The sequence below is a fragment of the Lagenorhynchus albirostris genome, chromosome 4 (assembly GCF_949774975.1).
Source record: "Lagenorhynchus albirostris chromosome 4, mLagAlb1.1, whole genome shotgun sequence".
Taxonomy (NCBI): domain Eukaryota; kingdom Metazoa; phylum Chordata; class Mammalia; order Artiodactyla; family Delphinidae; genus Lagenorhynchus; species Lagenorhynchus albirostris.
The window spans coordinates 86187796-86209743 of NC_083098.1; the positions used below are offsets into that span (position 1 = coordinate 86187796).

At 42.7% G+C, this 21948-nt stretch overlaps 1 protein-coding gene across 4 annotated transcripts in view; it reads left to right on the top strand.

Moving 5' to 3' along the window:
- Positions 1-21948, top strand: part of RELL1 (RELT like 1) — a 72110-nt gene that overhangs the window by 15725 nt on the left and 34437 nt on the right. For all 4 annotated transcript variants that reach the window (XR_009540366.1, XR_009540367.1, XM_060148372.1 and 1 more), the window contains exons 2-3: positions 15134-15355; positions 19383-19454. Coding sequence is in view for 2 of the 4 variants with exons in the window: in XM_060148372.1 (XP_060004355.1) it covers positions 15134-15355; positions 19383-19454 (294 nt within the window). In the remaining 2 variants the exon portion in view is untranslated. The remainder of the gene's footprint in view (positions 1-15133; positions 15356-19382; positions 19455-21948) is intronic.

A 21948-nucleotide genomic window follows, 5' to 3' on the forward strand; every position in this document is an offset into this window, starting at 1 on the left:
TTCTTTATATCTAGGGTTTTCCTAATTACTTCTGTTTAATCTTGCCTTTGTTTGCCTTTTCCGAAATGGTCTTTATTTTCTATCTTAGTTCCTGTTCCTTTGCTCTCTCTAACAGCCCCAGGGGAGAATTCCCGGCAGGCAGAGGACTTCATGACTTCCCCAGGAGGGGACCATGGCCCTCCACATATACCATCTCTGCTCGCCAGTTTCCATATTCGCAGGAGGCTGGTCACGTGCCTGTCTAGCAGGAACACTGCCTGACTTAACCTGTGACTAATTGGAAAACCCTGCATTTAGGACTTTTGTAGTTTTCTGTTTAATTGTTACCCCTTCCTGTTCCTGGAAGGAAGAGAAACTGGACTGAAGTCAGCGTTATGGGAGCTACAGACTGGCCCCCGCAGTGCTGCCTTGGGCAGCTGCTCCCTCACCTCCAGGGTTTAAGGTATTTCTCTGCCCCCCACATTTAACTCTGTCCCTCCAGTTGGGCTCACACGCTTCAGTGTCTATTCCTGTCTGTTGGCTTTGTATTCCCAGCTGAGCTGGAAGCTTTGTGAGGATAGCAGTGTTTACACTTATTACCACTGATAACGAGCATCACAGCAATGCTAGCTAATGTTTATTGAGCACTTACTCTGTGCTAGGACCCTGGCTAAACCCGAGTTCATATCATTACTGCTCAGAAACCATTCTATTATTATCTGTATTTTATTTATTTATTTATTTTTTGTTTATCTGTATTTTAGAGATGAGGAAACTGGGTCACTGGGAAGTTAATGGACTTGCCTGGGGTCTCACAGGCAGGAAGCAAGAAAAAGCTAGCTTCTGCTTTTTGCCTTCTTTCTTTCTAGGGAGCAGCTTTGGTTGAGAGCTTGAGCCCTGCCTGCAACAGACCTTGGTTCAAATCCTGGCCATTCCCCAGATGAGTGACCTTGACCTCAATACTTTGTTCTTTAATGTCTCCATTTCTAAGATGGGACCTATCTAAGAGTCCTGAAGATTAAAAAAAAAAAAAGATAACGGGAGTAAAGACGCCCAGCTCAGAAATAAGCACTGGTAGAGGTTTGCCGCTCTTAGTGAATGGTGGTAGAGTGGTTGAACTCCCAGAGGCCCTGGATGTGGGATGGTGAACCCCCAACACACCCCTGGAGAATCAGTCACTAAATCCCTCTCTCCCTCTGTAGGGCCGGTCACCCGGCAGTTTTCCTTTTTGAAGCCCACCCGGCTCGGCACCACACCTAGTTTTCCCACGTGGGTAGTTTGTGTTGTCTTCTGCGTGGTAGAAATTACTTGGCTGTACTCCCACCCTGGCAGGGGTGGGTTTTAGCCAGAAACCGGGGACCTAGCTCCTGGTGGCCTGGTCCTCTGAGTCAGCACCCTCTCTGTGGAGCTCCAGGGCAGTCACTGGTTCGTAAGGGAACCCCCTCCTCCCTGGGCCCCCCTCTTGCAGTTTCTGCTAGAAACAGACTATCCGGGCCTGTCCTCTCCCCATTTGGTGGTTTTGTCCTGGCCCTTGCTGGTTAGCGTCCTCCCGTAGTTTAAATAATTTCTAACCTAGTCCCTGCTTGGCCTCTTGTGAGGAATGTTCAGGAACAGATCAGTTAGGGATTGCATCCCTGTGGAAAGAGGGCAGCGCCTTTGGTGAGGGTATGTCAGCTTTGCTCCTTGACGGACGCGGCAGTGTGGAATATGATGGAGTCCTGGGAAAATCCAGTGGAGGGCCAGTTCCCAAAGCTGGGCTTGGGAACATGCTGCCATTCGTGGCCTTCCTTTGAATCTTTGCTAACTGGAACCTTCTGTTGATTTTGATGAACACAGGGGTTTGCTGGTATATTTACATCTTTTGGAAAGGGCTTACCCAACAAGTGGGTAAAGCTATGGGATGTATCAGTCGTCCAGCTCTGAAAAGAACTTATTTATATAAGTTTTTAAAAACTGTCAGCATTTGGCAAATGAAGGTACAAGTGCATTGGACATTCTGTCCCACCAAATAGCATCTTAACAAAACTGCTGATCCAGTTGCAGTGAAAGTGGACACTTGATCAGTAATCGAGGAACCCTTCTGGAAGGATGGAATCTGCTTTCACAATTCACAGGTTGCATGTGGCAAAAGTTAAAGGTGTTCCTACTATGTTCCAGGAACTGTGACAGGGGTTCAGGGTACAATGATAGGACATTCTCCTTGCTACTTGGGGAAACAGGAGTGTTTGGCTTAAATCAGCCTCTTCCTGCAAGTTCTGTCACCCACGTTGGGTTTCCTAACGTTGACCACAGTATGCCCGAGAGATGTGCTTGTAGTGAAGTGTGTGTGGGGGGCTGTCAGTGGCTCCTGAGTGTTGGTTCTTCTGCCTGGCTCATTTCTGTATCTCCCCAGTGAAGTCATGTTAGACCACTGATTTATTTGCAAAATGAGGATCTCATCCACCCTCTTGTCTACTTCCTTGGGATTAGACATTTCAGATAAGACAATGACAGCATCAAGTGTCATCTGAGTGGAAACTTTTATATCTTATATGATGTCTCTAGCTAATAATGTATGTGATTGAAGATCTTCTTTTTCCTTTTCCATTCTTTCTTTCCCTCCCTCCCTTCCTTCCTTCCTTCTTCCTTTCTGAAAGATTTTTAGATGCCATGCAACTAACATTGTTAGCACAAATTATGTTTGTGACAACTATTGAATTGCTTCGAAGTATAATAGTTTGTGAGTAATAATGTGAAAACATACCTGTGAACAAGATGCTTTTCAATAGATAGAAAAAAGTCTTCCTTTTACTTTCATAATAGTTATGGAGCAGTAAAATAGAGTTCTACTTTAGAGTGATCTTTTGCTTTTTGTAGTAGAAATTAATATTGGGAAATTTTATACTGCTGAGAATATTTTAAAAAATGACGTCAATACAAATTTATCTTGCTGTAGCTGACTTTAACACTTTTTCATGAAGATGATTCTTACATTTAACAAGATGCATGCAGATTCCAATGTTTATCACACATGATAGGGTCATTGGCGAGAGGCACCTTTTTAGAGTTTAAGGGCATTCGAGGGGGTGCAGACCTGGGCTCCAGCCCAACTCTGTGGTCAACTGGTGATGGTTTAACCCACCTGTTTACTGTGAGGCATGTGTCACTTACTAGGTAAAACTGAAAACCCATCTCCACTCTTACAGACGCTGCTGAACAATGTGGATAAATGTGCAGGGCTCTGGGGTCTCAAGGCTTGGCTTGAATCCTGTCCCACTATATGTTAGGACTTGTTATTGAACCTCCACGGGCCTTATTTTCCTCATCTGCACATGGGGGTAATGAGACAACCTACCTTAAGATGTGGAAATGAAATGGAATTGTGCATGAAGCACTGCAAACACTCGGTAAATGCTGCCCTACAGTTACCTTAACGGAGCAACTCATTCTTTATAACACACCACCTTTAGAAAAGAATCTGAAGTGATTATTGAATCTCTGAAGTCCATTGCTTTGCAGACATATCAAGCAAATGTCTTTTAAAAAATTCTAATTTTTCTTGAGTTGATGTAATTTACAATTTGAAAGGTGAGGAAGGGTCTACAGTCAAAGTCTCACTCCACTCCTGTCCTCCAGCTACCCACCCACCCCATCTCCAGGAAACTGAGAGTGCTACAGAACTAAAGACAAAAAAATCCTCAAATGGACAACACTGAAAATAGCAAGAGAAAGAGGAAAGGCAGAGGAAGGGGTAGGAGTATAGGAAAAGAGGAGGGGGAGGTTCAGCTGGGGTCTAAACTGCTGAGCTCTCCTGCCCTGCAGCCCCTTAGGCATCGCCCTCGCTTATACCCCTCTCTGAGGACCCCACGATGTGGGGTTCTTCTCCCCTTGGGACTCCTCAGCCTTTTCTGTCTTAGAGGCATGGTGGGTGACTTCCTGGCCTGTGTCCCAGTGCAGACACTGGCAAGCTGACCTTGCCCCATGTTGGGTGAGCTCAGGTCAGATAAGCCTTCTGTGTCATCTGAATGCAAACCACTGTTTGAGGTATTCTGGGAGATTCAGGAAGAGTCCAGAAGTTGAGATCCTTGACTTCTCAAAGCACTGGTGTCCTAAACTGAATCCCTTCCCAAGGAGTAGCTGTGGGGCTGTAGCTCTTTTCTGTTTTTTTCAATCTTTTGGTGCTCTTGAAGAATTGGTAAATCTAAGACAGTTGTGGAGAATGCTAGGGATTTTCTCTTACTCTGCAAAGTTAGTTTTCCCCTTCTAGTCTGAATGGAAACCTGAGATGGTAAATATTTATAGTTTCCATCATAATTTTTGTGTCTTTGTTTCTTTATATTGACATCACCCCAGTTTCAGTTCTCTGTTCTGGTAGCTACCTGGGGTTCAGGAGTAATTCAGTTTTGTCCCACAACTTCCTGCCCGTCAAGAATGTTTGTTCTCTTTTTTGTCCAGCCAAATTAAGTTTTTCTTTTGAAACCTAATATAAAGTCCTTTTTCTTCCTGGATCCACACTAATTACTTCCCTTCTCAACTCCTAAGGTACTTATACAAAGGAACTGCAGCTTAGGGAAGGGTTGTGCTCCAGACATTCCTTTTTGAGTAATTGGGTTGGAAATTGAAATGCATTTTCCCACTAAAAATAATAATTAGGCTCCCATAAAGGGTATTTAAAAAATGATAAAATGGGACTTAGTGAACTTTTATTACGGAAGAGTTGAAAGAATAGTAAAGTGGACTGCTGTACACTAACCACTTGGTTTCAATATTTTGCCATATTCACTTGTTCACCCTATCTATCTATCTGCCCATCCACCCATCCACATACCTCTATCTACCTACTTTTTTTGCTGAATTATTTGAAATCAAGTTGCAGACAGTGTTACATTTCACCCTAAATCCCTCTGCCATCACGTTGTAGGATTAAGGACTTCCTTCAACATAACTGCAATACCATGATCATAGCTTAAAAAAATAAACAATAAATTTGTACTACTGTCTACGCCATTTTCCTGTTGACCTCAAAATATCCTTTGTTGCTGTTTTAAAATTTTTATTATTGTTTAGAATTTGGAATCAGGCTCCAATCAAGGTTTACTAACCGGATTTTGTCCTATTAGTTTCTAACAAAAGCTATTTGAAGCCACATTTAGCCAAGTACTGGGGGAGGGAAGGAACTTTTCTGGGCATAGGTAGTATGTTGAAATCTTTGTGTACTCGCCCCTCCCTGTTTTCCTCTCCCATGCTTAATGCCTGTCTCTGGATCCTGGGGTGCCCCTGCTGCCCTGAGCTCTCCATTTTGGCCAGATCCCCAGCCCCAGGGTACAGGGACCTCTTAGCCAAATGCATCTGTGAATCAGGGGTTCATAGCTGGACATTGCTGATTTATGCATGTTTTGCTGGGGAAGCTTTCTGGGCCTCCATCTGTTCCCCTAGTGGTTTTTGCTGTCCAGTATCAAGCGTTTTCCAGCATCAGGGAAGCATTTCAAGGAATTTGACAAGATAGAGGTAACTGAGTAGCTGTATACTTTGGGAGGGACTTTGTATCATGGGTGAGTAGACTCTGGGCAGGTGGGTCCTGTCTGGATGTCCCTCCCTGCCTAGTCACAGCTGCGGAGTTGGGGAGGGTGGGACAGTAGCAGCTGCTTATCTGGGAGTCATTTGGAAGTTGGCAGCTGCCTGAAGTTCCACTACAAAGTTTAGCACTTATTTATATACTGACTTCCATTGTTTTCCGGTTTCCATATAAGCTCGTTTGTTCTCTTCATACATTTTAAGTTTTTAAAATTTGGGCAAATGCTGTGTCTCAGTCACTGGCGCTGGGGGAATATCTTAAAAGCTCTACGGTTTTGGTTATCCCCACAGCTAAAACCAGAAACAGTTTGGGGATGATTTTGTTTTGTGGAGTTTGCTTTGCATTCTCCCCTTTCATTAGTGTTCATAATTGATTTAAAACGTGTTTAAACAATTAGCTTAATAAAGGGGGTTGTTTTTCAGGAGCTAGTAGATCTTAGCTCTGCCAGGGTAGGATTGAGAGGCTCTGTCCTGAAACAGTATCTGCCTGGGTTTTCCTCCAGGCTCTTACCAGTTTTCAACCATGTGACCCTGGGCAAGTGACATACCCTCCCTAACCTCCAGCTTCTCTCTCTAAAATAATAGTACACACCTCATAGGGTCATGACTGTCAGAAACCCTTGGGGCCCATGGCCTAAACTCTAAATATGTAGGTCCCCCTCGAGAGATCTAATCAAATATATTAATGATTTTGCAGCAGACTCAGCGGAATAGAGGTTGCAAATAGCCTCACGTCAGATCAGAGCAGGTTTTACTACCAATGAATTTGTCAGATTTGGTTTTGCTATGAAATGAGGTATAAAACTTTTTGTTTCAGAGCTTTTTGGGTTTTGCCTTGTGGACACGGGAGGGTGGGCTTGCGTTTTCCTCTCCAGTAGCATCAACCCAGAGTGAATGTGGATAGGGCTGGAAAAGGTTGGGGAGTATGGAAATTTGAGAACCAGGAAGGACATTGGTTTTAGCACATAATATTTTTTTAAATGGTTAATAATTTTCTTTTCTTTTTTCAATATTTATTTGGTTGCGCTGGGTGTTAGTTGTGGCTCGAGGACTCTGTAGTTGCGGCATGCGAACTCTTAGTTGCAGCATGCATGAGGGATCTAGTTTCCTGACCAGGGATCAAACCCAAGCCCTCTGCTTTGGGAGCACGGAATCTTTTCCACTGCACCACCAGGGAAGTCCAGCACATAATTTTTCAGCTGAGCAAACCAAGGTGCAGAGGGGTGAAGGGACTTGTTTAGTATCACAGAGGTAGCTGGGGACAAAGCTGGAGGAAGAAAAACCCCTTTAGAGAAATGCATATCTAGCTATCTTAGTCAGTAATCTAAATCAAAAATAGACTACTTTTGGGTACTGTGATTTGAATGTTTGCTGAAAAAAAATAGGGTGTGTATCTGTGTGTTTAAAAGCAAGGTTCCAGCCAAGCTTAGTGGGTTATCTACTTACCAGCCAAGTCCTTTTCCCATCACAGAGTTGTTGGGTCACTGCTGGGAAACCCTAGCTTCTGAGAATGTACACCCTTTCCTGATAGGAGAGGAAGAATTGCTATCAGAACCATCAAAATGCTCTTGGCCCTGGTTGGAACAAAGCTGCTTGGGAGAAGTCACAAGGGCCTCCTTATCTGGAGTCTCAGGTTATTACCGTCATCCCCATTATGTGTATTTTAGCAACCCTCGAGCTAAGCCCACTGGGTTTAAGGAATGCCATTTCTGCGCCATTTCTTCTCAGCTCCTCTGACCATTGGGGTCAGTTGGAAATGCAAGTATTACTTGGAATCCAAGCTAGAAAACTGCTTTTGATTTTTTGGGTTGACTTTGAGCCATTCCTCATACCTCTTCCTCAGTTTCTTGCTGTCTTAATGTTTTTTATATAACATCTTCTTTTGTGACTTTATCAATAGGATCTTGGCAAAACACAGTACGTAGTGGGTCTTCAAAATACGGTGAATTAACCAAACCTGGCTGGGTCTAAGAAAAACGCTAAGGATTTTGATAACCGCTGGCTTTTGCTGGACCTGTTTTACTTGTAATGTGGAGGAGAATCACTTTTATCAGTAAGAGCTGAGAACTCTCTGTTTCTATGGCTCTTGCTGTGTGCAGAGGATACTGGAGACGAGGTGATGGGCTTGTTTTGAAGAGGCTGAGGGACCCGAGGTTGTGGTCTGCATAAGGTGGGCTGTGATTTGGGAGTTGGAAGGGAGGTCAGAGAGGGGGGACAAATAGAGTTTTGCAGTTGTTCATCGGGTAAGCTGCTCTGAGTTCTGGTGGTGGGCATTTTCAAAACATCCTCCTTCCTGCTGTGCTAATTGGAATCCATAGTTTTGCGATGTGGGGAGCCTTTAATCTAAGTTGTGAAATATAAGAGCAAACCAACATTTAGCATTTTAACAGAAGAGTTGGTAAATGATGACCTCAGCTCAGGTAAGAGGAAGCAGCGTCCAAGCAGGCAGGATCCAGACTGCCTGGTTTGAATCCAGCCACTGACAGGTAGTAGCTCTGTGACCTTGGGAAGGCTCCTTGACCTTTCTGTGCTTCCTTTCCACATCTGTGACGTGGGGAGAATACCAGTAACTATGTCATAAGTTTATTGTGAAGATTCCCTGCTTGGCTTACTGCTGGATTGCAAATGCTTCATAAATGTGGTGTTGCTTATTGTTAGTAGTTACAGAGGTATAACAAATTAGTCTGAGCTGGACTTCCATCACTTCTGGAAAACTCCCACCTGAAACCATCCCCTTCCTGCCTCTGGTTCAGCCTACTTTCCATTCTGACCCTGATCCCTTGTGTCTGATTCCCTTGGGTCTCTTATTCTCTTTCCTGCTCGGTGGCCCACCCTGCATGAGTTAACCCAGTTACAGGTTTGGGGTGCACATCTCAGCTGTGCCCCGAATGGCCTTGCAGTCCTTTCACTGGCCTCTCACATTCCTTCTGTTTCTCCACTAAGCCTCACTGTCTCCGTCAGCCCCTCTTCTTCTCTGGCCCCTCTAGTTCTCAAGAAATGCCATCTCTCATCTTCAGGCATCTGTTTGCTCACCTTCCCTCCATCCACGTAAAGAACAAACTCATGGACACCCTGCCTCAGGACGAAGTATCTTTTTTCCTATTCAAGTTTTTAATCCGTCTCCTTTTTGCTCCTTGGCTTCTTCTGCATGTAAATAAACACTTTGGTTTCAGCCACTTTAAAAAAATTCAAAACTCCAAATAAAAATTTCTTCCCTTCACGCTGAAAGTGAACTCCCTTACTCGTAATGCCCATAGTGGGCTCCTAGAAAGAGCAAACCGAGCTGTTTCTGCTCTTCAACGCAGGGAATCTAGCCTCACCTTCTGGTCTATGAAAAACTGGTCCCTCCAAGGCCACAAAGATCTCCTGCCAACCGTTTTTTCCTTCCTATTTTATTTTATTTATTTTTTCATTTTATGTATGATGTATGTATGTATTTTAGGATTTTAAAGATTATTTTAGGATTTTAAGTTACTTCAAGAAACTATGGGGAAACAGAAAGGGAGCAAAGTGCAACAAGGGGAAAGTTAAAAAAATTTCAAGTTACTTTCTGATTCAGCAACTAAAGGCTTTCTGTGTGTTCTTTGGAACTTCTATGTGGCCCAATTTGTCTGAGTTTTTCTCAATAATCTTTCTAAATATTCTTCTTAGGGTGTTTCTCTCTTTATTTTTTTTTAATTGTGATAAGAACACTTAACATGAGAATTACCCTCTTAACAAATTTTTAAGTGCACAATACGGTATTGTTAACCGAGGGCACAATGCTGTACAGCAAATATCTGGAACTTATTCATCTTGCATAACTGAAACTTTATCTCCGTTGAATAGCAACTACCCCCCCACCCCGGCCCCCGCCAAAGCTGGCTCCTGGCAACCACCATTCTACTCTCTTTCTATGAACTTGACTACTTTAAATGCCTCATGTAAGTGGAATCATGTAGTATTTGTCTTTCTGTGACTGGCTCATTTCACCTGGCATAATGTCTTCCAGGTCCATCTTTGTTGTCCTTTACGGCAGGATTTCCTCCTTTTTTAAAGCTGAATGGGATTCGATTATATGTATATGTCACATTTCTTTATCCTCTCAACCATCAGCGAACATTTACATTGTTCCCAAGTCTTGGATATTGTAAATAATGCTGCGGAGAACATGGGAGTGCAGCTATCTCTTCAAGATCCTGATTTCATTCCTTTTGGATAGATACCCAGAAATGGAATTGCTGCATCATTTGGTAGTTCTATTTTTAGGTTTTCTGAGGAAGCGCTATACTGTTTTCCATGGTGGATGTACCATTTTATGTTTCCTTCCTATTTTAGCTACTTTCTCTTGAAGCATCTGACCTAGCTGACTGCTGATTCCTCCTGGAAACTTCTTCTCTGTTCTAAGGTAGAACCCTGGCTTCTCTTCCTCAGGTCCTCATGGAGTAGATCCAGTTGCTCAATGGATATTTCCATCTGGATGTCTCCGTGCTTACCTTTATCACTACATGTTCAAAACCGAACATGTGCTATTGTCTTCTCCACACAAGTATATGAGCTAGGGCCCCTGAAACAAAGTACCACAAACTGGGTGACTTAAAAAGGAGAGATTTATTGACTCACTGTTCTGTAGGCTACAAGTCCAAGATCAGGGTCAGCAGGGTTTCTTCTCCTGAGGGCTCTGAGAAAGAATCTGTTCAGTGCTTCTCTTCTAGATTCTGACGGTTCGCTGGCAATCTTTGATGTTCCTTGGCTTCTATAAAGCATCATCCTGACCTCTGCCTTTACCTTCACATGGTGTTTTTATTTTGTGCTTGTCTATCTCCAAATTTCCCTTTTTTTAAAGGACAGCGGCCATATGGGATTAGGGCCCACCCTAATGACTTCATTTTACACCTTTGTAAAGACCCTATGTCCTAATATAGTCACTTGGGGTTAGGACTTCAACATATGAATTGGGGGTGAGGCAAAATTCAACCCATAGCACCATGCAGACTTGATTTTTTTTCAGGTATTTCTCATCTCAATGAATGGCACCAATGTCCACCATGTTACTCAAGCAGAAACTTGGGAATCATCCTTATCAAATCACGTGCCTTTATATGAACCTAGCATCTAGAGCTTGTAGAACTTGGAGGCACAATTTTGGAATAGGAACCATAGCATCCAACAGGTTTACAAAGGGATCTGTGACTCCCAAATGGCTGACAACCCCTGCTCTGTATCTTTTTCTTTTTTTTAGCGTCTACAGCCTTGGTACAAAAGTAATACAAACATAAGAATTTTAGAAAACTACAGAAAAGCATAAAAATAAATTTAATAATTATCCTATTATTCAATTACCCAGAATCACTTATTATTTTGGTCATTTCTCGTACATTGTAAGCCTTCATGCATTTTTTTGTTTTTTTACTAGTTGGAGCATACTGTATGTAAGATTTTGAATCCAACTTTTTAAAATTCAACACTGAATCGTGTGTGTTTCCATATCTTCACAAAATCTTCATAAATAGTTTTAAATGGTGTGTGTTATTCCATCAAATGGATAGATAATGATTGACTTAGATATTTTATTATTATCCCATTATCAAATATGCAGGTCGTTGCTGTTTTTTGACTTTTATAAATAATGCTATGACAACCTTTACTATTAATTTAGACTCAAATAAATATTTTTTTCAGAATTCAGGTATGAGTCAGCAGGGGATAAAGAAAAAAGTTGGACACAGTATCTCTAAGCAAATTATTAGTGTAAATTGAAAGAAAGCTAAGCCTACCTAAGTTAACAAATATCTTAGGCATTAATTGTGAGTAGTTACTTTGTGATTTAAAAGTTATTCTTAATTAAATTGTTGAGGTAGATCACAGTAGAGTCTCCAGTCAACATTTTGTTCTTCAGTGATTCTTTACAGTCTATAACAGGGTTGTACAATGATGGAAATGTTCTTCATCTGACCTGTCCAATATGGAAGCAATTAGCCACGTGTCACTGTTGAGCACTTGAAAAGTGGTTAGTCCAACTGAGGAACTGAATTTTAAATTTTATTTATTTTTAATTGATTTAAATTTAAGTAACTATTTGTGGTTAGTGGTTACCTATTGGATAGTGCAGTTCTATCAAGGTGATGCCTAAACACTTTTATAGTGCTTATCTTGTCCTACATACCCTTTTAAGTGTTTTACATATTAATGTATTTAATCCTCACAATGACTTTAGGAAGTAGTCTTCCAGTTACTATTGCTATATAAAAAATTACCACAAAACTCAGTGGCTTAAAACAATAACAATCATTTATTTTGCCTGTGAATCTACAGTTTGGGCAGGGTTCATCAGAAATGGCTCATCTTTGCTCCATGCAGCATCAACTGAGGTTATAGAGTCTACTTCTAAGATACCTCAATAACATAGTTGTCATGTTGATGACTATTATTGGTTTTTCTTCTTGGGGGAGCTTGGGTTTCCTCACAGCATGGTGGCTGGCTTCCAAAAGCAAGTGTCCCAAGAGGTAGGAAGTGGAAGCTGTCAGTTTCTTAAGGCCTGGGACTTAGAAACTGACAAAATATCACTTCCAACATATTCTATTGGTCAGGCAAAGCACAGAATATATCTTCAAGGGGAGGAGATATAGACCTCACCTCTCCATGGGAGCAGTGCCAAAGCATTTGGGGACATGTCTTAAAGTCATCATAGAAAGGTACAATCATTTTGATTCTGTTTTACAGATGAGGAAACTGAGCACCTAGCAGTTAAAAAACTTGCCCAAGGTGACATGCCTAGTAATTGGCCAAGCTGTTATTTATGCCAGGCAGTCTGACATTTTTTTTTTTTTTTTTGCTGTACGCGGGCCTCTCACTGTTGTGGCCTCTCCTGTTGCGGAGCACAGGCTCCGGACACGCAGGCCCAGCGGCCATGGCTCACGGGCCTAGCTGCTCTGCAGCATGTGGGATCTTCCCAGACCGGGGCACGAACTCGTGTCCCCTGCATCGGCAGGCGGACTGTCAACCACTGCGCCACCAGGGAAGCCCTGACCTTTTTTTAACTACAGTGCATCTCTGTAATTCATGTTTCACTAATTTAGATTCATATCTTCTTCAGTTTTTTCCATGGTGCAATAATTATGAAATTAAATGACTGCTAATATGTTTGTAAATCACAAACTGTAAATACATAGTATTTGCAAGGGTTTGCTAGATGTCAAATTAATGATGAACACACATTCTCAACCACCTGATTCAGGAGGAGCTGTTTGGCTCCAATTTGGAGCCCCTCTGCTTTCATCTCTGTTTCTACTTCTTCCCAAAGAGAATTTATTATCACCTCCAGATTGAAACAGACCACAATTCTGAGTAAAACTCTTTCAGTCTTAGCATGTTGCCTGCTTTACCTATTCCTGTTGCATGGCATATGTGTTTTTAAAAAGGAATTAATAAATAACACACTTAGAATTATAAAAGGAGTTGAATATTCTGGGTTTTACTGAAAGTAAATCTTGAGGTTAAACCCTAATTTAGATGATATATTTGCATATGTTTAGGGAAGTGTGTGTGTGTATTCCCTTATTTATTTATTCATTCATTTATTAATTATATTCTTGGAAGAGAAATCAGAAAAAATATATAGATTATGCCAAATTCTAGAGGTTGCATGATAAAATAATGAATGCAACCTTTTACAAACCTAAGAAACCAGCAATTTCCTTTCATGTTCAAAGATAATGGATAGTTCCATGCGAAAGTGAGAGAGCCTTTTGTCCTGTGGCCTCTGTTTGATACTATTTGCTGCAGTAAAGAAATGTGGTCACTTCACACCTAGTCTCTGTCCCCATGTAATCATTACAACACAGGGGTATATTTTGGTTTTTTTTTCATCAAAATACTCTTGAGAGAGTTTATAGTTAAATGCATCTAGCTTTCCAGTTTCTGGTTTCTCAAGCAATATGTGTGAATCTCCATGATGTAGAAAAGCTTATTTTATTACTTCAGAATCTGACTATCCCAAATAGTGAGACTTCACTTCAGTGAAATGCCACATTTTTCTTTACTCCATATCCTACCTGACCCACTCCTTTGTTTTTGTTTTTTTAAAATATTTATTTATTTATTTATTGGGTTGTGCTGGGTCTTAGTTGTGGCAGGCAGGCTCCTTAGTTGTGGCATGCATGTGGGATCTAGTTCCCTGACCAGGGATCGAATCTGGGCCCCCTGCATTGGGAGCGTGGAGTTTTATCTACTGTGCCACCAGGGAAGTCCCTTCTCCTTTGTTTGATAACTCCCTTCTCATTTTATGTGTGTGAACTGGTATTTTGTTGATTTTCCACACAGTCGGCTCTTTCTCCGTTATCTTAACTGGCCGTATCTTATGATTGTATGAACCAGGCTCACTGTTTTTCCCTCTCACTCCTTCATAGATGTGACTCAGTTCCCCATATTTGGGAACTTCTTGGGAGCCTACGTAGCATGCTCTTGGACCCAGATATCCGGCTGCCTCTGGCGTAAGTCCATGTGACATTTTGACTTGTCCAAAAGCAAATGTCTCCTTCTCTCCCAAAGATGCCCCCTTCCCAGCTGCCCCATTTTTGAAGTCATAAAATAGGTCCCCACTATTACTGTTTCTTTTAATGCCCCAATGCATACCTTCCTCGGCCTTTCTCCCAATCTCTCATGCCTGCCCAACTGTTCACTTGTTTATGCCTGTTTCCGATACTACCCTACAAGCTCCAAGATGGCGTTGGTCATGCTGTGTTATTTTCCACTCTCTCTCCAGCTCCCAGCTGGTGCTTTTCGCATAATGGTCATGCCATAAATGCTAATTTGGGTTAGTAAACAAACAAATGCATGTGCTTCCATTTTTATGTTTGTATCCCTGGGCCAAAACTTGATGCCGTCGTGGATTTTTCTCTCTTTTTTCATACGCTAGATCTGTCAGTTTACTAAATCTTTCTGGGACATACACTCCATGAGGACAGGGATCTTTGTTTTGCTCAGGGGTATGTCCCAGATGCCTGGAATGGTGCCTGGCATGTAGTTGAGCCAAGCTGAGCATTTACTATGTTGTAGAAATGGTTCTGGATGTTTTACATGTATTCATTTATTTAATCTTCATAACAAGCCTAGAAGGGTGGGTAGCTACTATTAGTGTGCCTATTTTACAAGAAACCAAGGCATGGAGATTAAGTCATCATCCAGCGTCACACAGCTGCTAAGCGGTAGAGCCAGGATGTGACCACACGGCTCCTGAGTCTGTGCTCTTAACCACTAGGTAGTCTGCTGTGATACCACCTAGTGATGGTGTGTTTGCTCTGTGTGGACCCTTCACTGAAACTCTGTACGTTCACTCCACGCTGTGTAGGTACTCTTTTAAGGAAGAAGCAGAGGCTGGTTTGGAGAGGATTAAGAAAAAATTACCCAGGGTGGGACCCAGGTGCTGAGTAGCAGGGACAGGATGGGAACTCAAGACTGTTTCAGCACAACCCTGTGTGCCTGTCCTGCCAGACCTGCCAGTCTCTGCATGGCCCGTGGTTTTGGAAGCAGACTGACATTTAACAGGAACATTTCCCAAGGTTGTCAGAGTTTCCTTGTCCCCAGTAGACGTCTGATGCAGCTGTGCATGTTTCTTCCTCAGACAATGATGGCAGCCGCCCGTTACACTCCAGAACTGAGACAACGCCCTCGCCCACGAACAATGGAAATGGACACCCAGAATACATTGCGTACGCGCTTGTCCCTGTGTTCTTCATCATGGGTCTCTTCGGCGTCCTCATCTGCCACCTGCTTAAGAAGAAAGGCTATCGTTGTACAACAGAAGCTGAGCAAGACGTGGAAGAAGAAAAGGTTGAAAAGATAGGTAAATCACCTGGCTTCTTTTTATGGGAATGTGAGTGCAGACGATTTTTAAATCAGAAACCAGTAACGTATATTTTCCATCTCTATAAGGCAAATGATCCATCTTTTTTTATATATTGACATTATGTAAATTTAAAGTGTACAACACGTCAATCGGATACATTTGTATATTGTAATATGATTGCCATTGTAGCGATATTTAGCACCTCTATCACAGTACGTAATTGTCATTTCTTTTTAGTGGTGGAAATCATTAAGTTCTAGTCTCTGAGCAGGTTTGATGATTATAATACAATATTGTTGCCTATATTCACTATACTGTGCATTCGATCTCTAAGGCTTATTTACTATTTGTTCTAAGTTTGTACCCTTAAGCAACATCTGCCCTATTGTAACCGAAGGTGGTGTCTGGCTGCTCGCTGCTCAAAAGCCAATAATAAGGCCACGTTGGTGGTTTATTTTGGGTGCTGGCAACCGGGGGGTGAGGGGAGAGGGTTAATGGACTCCTGTCCAAAGGCTGACTACCCCTCGCCCCTGACCATCAGGGGGTAAAAGAGCTTTTATAGACGAAGGGAGGGAGCTACATGAAGAAACAGCACAGTCAGCTCTGACAGTCATCTTGAAATTGGTCATGTGGTGGTCTGACCAGTGTCATCTTGATTGTTTTTCTGTTTTGTTTTTTATAAATTTATTTATTTTATTCATGTATTTCTGGCTTCCTTGGGTCTTCGTTGCTGTGCGCGGGCTTTCTCTAGTTGCAGCGAGCGGGGGCTACTCTTCGTTGTGGTGCGCAGGCTTCTCATTGCGGTGGCTTCTCTGGTTGCGGAGTACGGGCTGTAGAGCGCAGGCTCAGTAGCTGCTCAGTAGTTGTGGTGCACGGGCTTAGTTGCTCCGCGGCATGTGGGATTTTCCCGGGCCAGGGCTCGAACCCGTGTCTCCTGCATTGGCAGGCGTATTCTTAACCACTGCGCCACCAGGGAAGCCCATCTTGATTGTTTTGGTTTTTTTCGGTACGCGGGCCTCTCACTGTTGTGGCCTCTCCCGCTGCAGAGCACAGGCTCCGGACGCGCAGGCTCAGCGGCCATGGCTCACGGGCCCAGCCGCTGCGCGGCATGTGGGATCTTTCCGGACCGGGGCACGAACCTGTGTCCCCTGCATTGGCAGGCGGACTCTCAACCACTGTGCCACCAGGGAAGCCCTTGATTGTTTTAAGTGCAGTTAATCTTTCCAGGGTCAGTTTTTTCCCATTTCCTTGAGGCCGCAGCTTATGTCGTGGTTACAGCCTGGTCATCATGTAGTTAACTTCTTCCACCTGGTGGGGCTTTCAGTATCTACAAGACAGCTCGCAGGATACAGCTCAGAATATTATCTACAGCCCTTGAGAAGGAACTCCTGCTTTAGCAGGAGAAGGTCCTTGCTTTAGCTTGACTTTGCTTAGTGACTATTATTGTCTTGTCCTGGTTGACTGCTTTTCTCTGCTTCTGCATTTTCTCACTTCTCTGATTAAACTTATTCTTTGGCTACAGTTTTTCCACAGGCAAAAGGCAGGCAGAGGACGTGGGCGTATAGACCACAGGGCCCTGCTCCATTTCACTCTCTCCCTATCCCTTATGCCCTGGTAACCACTCTCTATTTTTACAACTTTGGCTTTTTTAGTTTCCACATACAAGTGATAACATACAGTACTTGTCTTTTTCTGTGTGTGATTTATTTCACTAAGCATAATGTGCTTAAAGTCCATCTGTGTTGTCAAAAATGGCAGGATGTCCTCCTTTCTCATGGCTGAATACTATTCCATTATATCTATATATATATCTATATATATATCACATCTTCTTTACCCATTCATTCCTTGATGGGCAGTTAGGTTGTTTCCATATCTTGGCTATTGTGAATAATTGTGCAATAAACATGGGAGTGCATATAAATCTTCATTTCCTTTGGGAATGGAATGACTGGATCATAGGGTACTTCTATTTTTAATTTTTTGAGGAACCTCCATATTGTTTTCCACACTGGCTGCACCAGTTCACACTCCGACCAGCTGTGCAGAAGTGTTCCCTTTTCTCTGCATCCTCACCAACTTTTACAAAATGATCCATCTTAAAGGCAGATGGTGTGGTGTAGTGTCACTGTAGATTTCACAGGAAGCACACCTAGAGTTATAAACCTTGCTTTCATTTATTAAATACCTACTAAATCATTTACTCTTATTTGCCTTGTGGCCTCGGGCAAGTTACATATGTTATATATGCTGCTATGTATAATTTAACTTAAATTTAATTTCATTAATTTAATACTAATTTAATTAAAATTTTAATTTAAGTGAGAACAATAATCTCCACCTTGTAAGATTATTGTGAAATTTATAGAGAATATATATTTGGTGTTTGTCACACATGGCCACTTACTATTATTGAATTAGATTCCAATGAGAACAATGGGAAAACTGAATACGTCTCACCATTTTTGTGCTGTTACTTTTGCTGCGGGAGTTCTATCTTAAATCTACGAGGTTAGAGTCTATGTTTATTAAGTAAGAGGTTGTGTGAACATTGCAGTGAAAATGTGGCAAGAGCTGGTGCTTTCGTATTGACTTCAGACCGTCTCAGCTTTTCCTCTTAAAGTGGAGTTGCTGGATTGTGTTTGGAAAACGCTGAGAGATGAAATCCTGTTTTCTCCACAGATGTACTTTCCAACCACCCTTTAGGGCCTTGGGGAGTAGTAGGTAACTCTCCTTATCCCTTTCAGCCACTCAAAGGATAGTTTTTGCAGAAAGGTTACAGTTGGAGTAGGGCAGCCTTCAAGCCGGCCCCAAGGGCAGAGTGCAGGAGCTTCTTCATTCCTTGCCAGCTTGCCGCCCTGTTGGTTTTTCCCACCCCCACTGACCTTTGAGCCAGAGAGAGAGCACGGTCGCAGGATGAGTCATGTTTGAGCTTATGAGCAAACCAAGGCTGAGTGTTTGTCAACAGAAGGCGGGGCCTCCCCCTCCTCCTTCCTAGATGCTCTGTAGGTCGGCTTAGCCATTAGCAAGTGCACTGTGCAACCAAACGTGTATTCACGAGAGCAAGCAGCTTGGATCGAGAAGACCATTTTCCAGATACACGGGTAGGACACCGCACACCTTGATTCATTCTTTGCGAGCTAGATCAACCCTCCCTCTTCCTTCCTGTGTTATGGAAGCAAATTATAAGGATCAGTTTCAGGGTGGAGATTTGATTCTTTTTTTTCAAGGACTATCCCATGTGCAGAGTCTCTCAAAGTAAACTGAGTCTGTAGGCAATTAACTGTGACCAACATTTAGATCATTTGAAAGTACATTTAAAAGAAGAGTCTTGTAAAAACACAGACGAATAATTACCCAATTTTTTTTTTTTTTTTTTGCGGTACGCGGGCCTCTCACTGTTGTGGCCTCTCCCGTTGCGGAGCACAGGCTCCGGACGTGCAGGCTCAGCGGCCATGGCTCACGGGCCCAGCCGCTCCGCGGCACGTGGGATCTTCCCAGACCGGGGCACGAACCCGTGTCCCCTGCATCGGCTGGCGGACTCTCAACCACTGCGCGCCACCAGGGAAGCCCAATAATTACCCAATTTAAGAAACGAATTAATTTTCTAAATTTATATAGTACATCTGCAATTAAAATAAAATCCAAGAAGTTTTTCTTTTAAATGTCTTTTTTCTTTCCATTTCCCTTAAGGGTTTAACAAAACGATGAGAGAGAAATAATAGTTGTAAGGACTGATATAGATACATGGAATTGTTGTCTTGGAAACTGAGTGTGTGTTTGGACTTGAGATCGATGGACAACTCTGATACTTTTTATGCCTCTTATGCCAGGGAAGTCACTGTGTGCTTTCAGTCAGGCAGCTTGGGGTTAAAGGAAGAAAGCAGAGCTCTTAGCACCATGGGGATCAGCTGAACTTTCTGGACACTGTTCAGAGAGGTCTTGGGCTCTAAGACTGCACATCTCGTTGACCTGATGCAAGTGACCAATTGTAACCTGTCCTCCCCTCCCCTTTCTCTTTCAGAGTTGAACGACAGTGTAAATGAAAATAGTGACACCGTTGGGCAAATTGTCCACTACATCATGAAAAACGAAGGTATGGTTGTTTTAGTGTCCAGAACAATTCAGTATTCGTAGGTTTATTAAAAACCTGCTTCAAAGAGTCATGATTTGTATAGATTGTCCTGTCAATGTTTCTGAAGTTATTGACACCTTTTACCTAAGCTCACAAATAGCTCAGCTTCCAGCATTATCTGACCAGGGGAGTTTCATAGAAGTGTTTTCTAGGAGTCAGTCATCGTAGAGTCAGCCCCGGAGGCTTACCTTTTATTCCTGGCCTCACCTCGATTTGGGGAAAGTCATATTACATCATGGAGCCTCACTTTCCTCCTCTAAAATAATATTTACCGCATAGCATTGTTGTGACATATTGCACATAAAGTGCTTGTATAATAAGCACTCAAATATTATCTATTCCTTTTTTTGTGCTTTTAAACATATTGTGGTAAAATACGCATAACGTAAAATGGACAGTTATACCCATTTTAAAATGGACAATTCATTGGTCTTAAGTACGTTCACAATGATGGACAGCCGTCACCACTATCTAGCTCCAGAACTTTTTCATCATCCCAAACTCTGTACCCACTAAGCAGTCACTCCCTAATCTCCATCCCCTTTCCCTTCATCCTCTGGCAACCCCTCCTCTGCTTTTTGTCTCCATGGATTTGCCCATTCTGTGATCTATTCTTAAGTGTTAAAACTTTTAAAAAGTCTAACCTTTATGGCTTTAAGCACTTTTTTCCCCTCTGAAATGTATTCTAAACCCCCATCTTCCTAATCTTCCCCATCTTCCTAAACTAATCAGGATTAATTTAATCTTGATTAGATAAATCAGGGTCATTGTTTTGAAGGTGATTGTCTCCATAAGATTCCGCACCCCGAGTGACTTTTGAGGTGTGTGGCGCTCCTACCCACATACCTGTGAACTAAAAACGTCACCTGTCATGTCAGTAAACAAAGGATGTTGCAACCATCAAGCCATCACATCTGCCCCAGCGGGGCACCCTGAGGAGACTCAGGGTGCACAGGATACTGGCCCCAGAGGGCTGAGGTGCACATCAAAGGAATGACTTCAGTGAACCCAGACTCTTGCATCTTCCCGTACATAGAAAAGAACTACATTCCTTAACTCGAGATGTCTGGTTTTCTTTAATTAATAGTCATCTTTTGATGTTCCGACTACCTGGTCTTTGTTGCAAAAACCCCTGTATATCCTGGGGTTGCCTCTCCAAAGCACTCCCTCAGAGCTGTCTGAGACGCTGCGTCCCGGCCTTAGGTCCTCAGGTTTGTCCACTGAATAAAACATAACCTCTCAACTTTTAGGTCGTGCATTATTTTCAGTCGACATCTCCAGTATCCGCAGATCTCCATACTTTGAATTCTCATGAGAATTTAAAAGAAAATGTTTTCCTTGGGCTCTGTCTGTGCCCTGGTCAGTGCTGACACATGCAGCATGCACTGCTGCACCTGAGCCATTTGTCCAAAAGTAGAAATACCTCCGTGCTGCTCAGTAAATACATGCTCTTCCATCCCCTGCCGCTCCCCGGGGCTCCTCTGCCCCCATATCCTCACTATCAGCTGGAGCATCTGCCTGGCCCGGGCTGCTGGTCAGTTGTTCTGACTAAGAGAAGCAGCAATTTCACATGATTCAGCATAGTTTTCATTGTTCTTTACAGAGTGGGTTTTACGTATTTGGCATAGATCTAGGTGCATTATGTGCATAATCTAATCCTCAAAATATTCTTCTGGAGTTGATATTATTATACCCATCTTACAGATGAAGAAAGGAATACTCCAAGTGGTTGGTCACATGGTTAAGGAGCAGCCTGGCCCTACCTGGGTCTCTTTCATCTATACAACATTGCCTCAACTCTCTTCTACTTTGTAGCTTTCAGTTTCTATGGGATGGAAAACCAGATAGCCAAACTTAATAATATGGTGTTTAAAATAACAAGACAGCAATCACTTGGATTTGATGTCTGTTTTCTAAAGACCTTCGTTCAGGGAACAGTATTTGGTGATGCTATCCTTGAGGACTCAGTGGTGCATATTTCTTTCACATAAAAAAAGTGGATTTTAATTTGCATAAGAAGTACACAAATATGTTCTTGGCATAGAAGCTCCAGCCATGACAAAAGTGCACAGGGTAAGGTTGCTCCTGTACCTTGTGCTTTCGAAACTGCCTTCAGGGCTTTGGGGAGCTTGGAGGCATTTGGGACCTGGGCTTCTGAGAGCTGGAGTGGTTGCTGAGTTAGTGAGTGCTGCATGAGGGGGTTACTGACAGGTGAACTGGTTGAAATAAGTCAGCTGTGAAAACTTTGCCGGGGGCTGCAGTTCTCGTGTATAACTTCATAGTAGACACTGAGTGCTTGCTATGTGCCAGGCTCGTTCTAGGGGCTTTCTGGGAACCCTGTGATTCAGATACTTCGTTCCCAATTTACAGTTGAGAAACTGAGGCCCACAGCACTTAACTAACTTGCCAATGTCACCCTGCTGCAAGTAGCAGACCTGAGATTTGAAATCTAGCA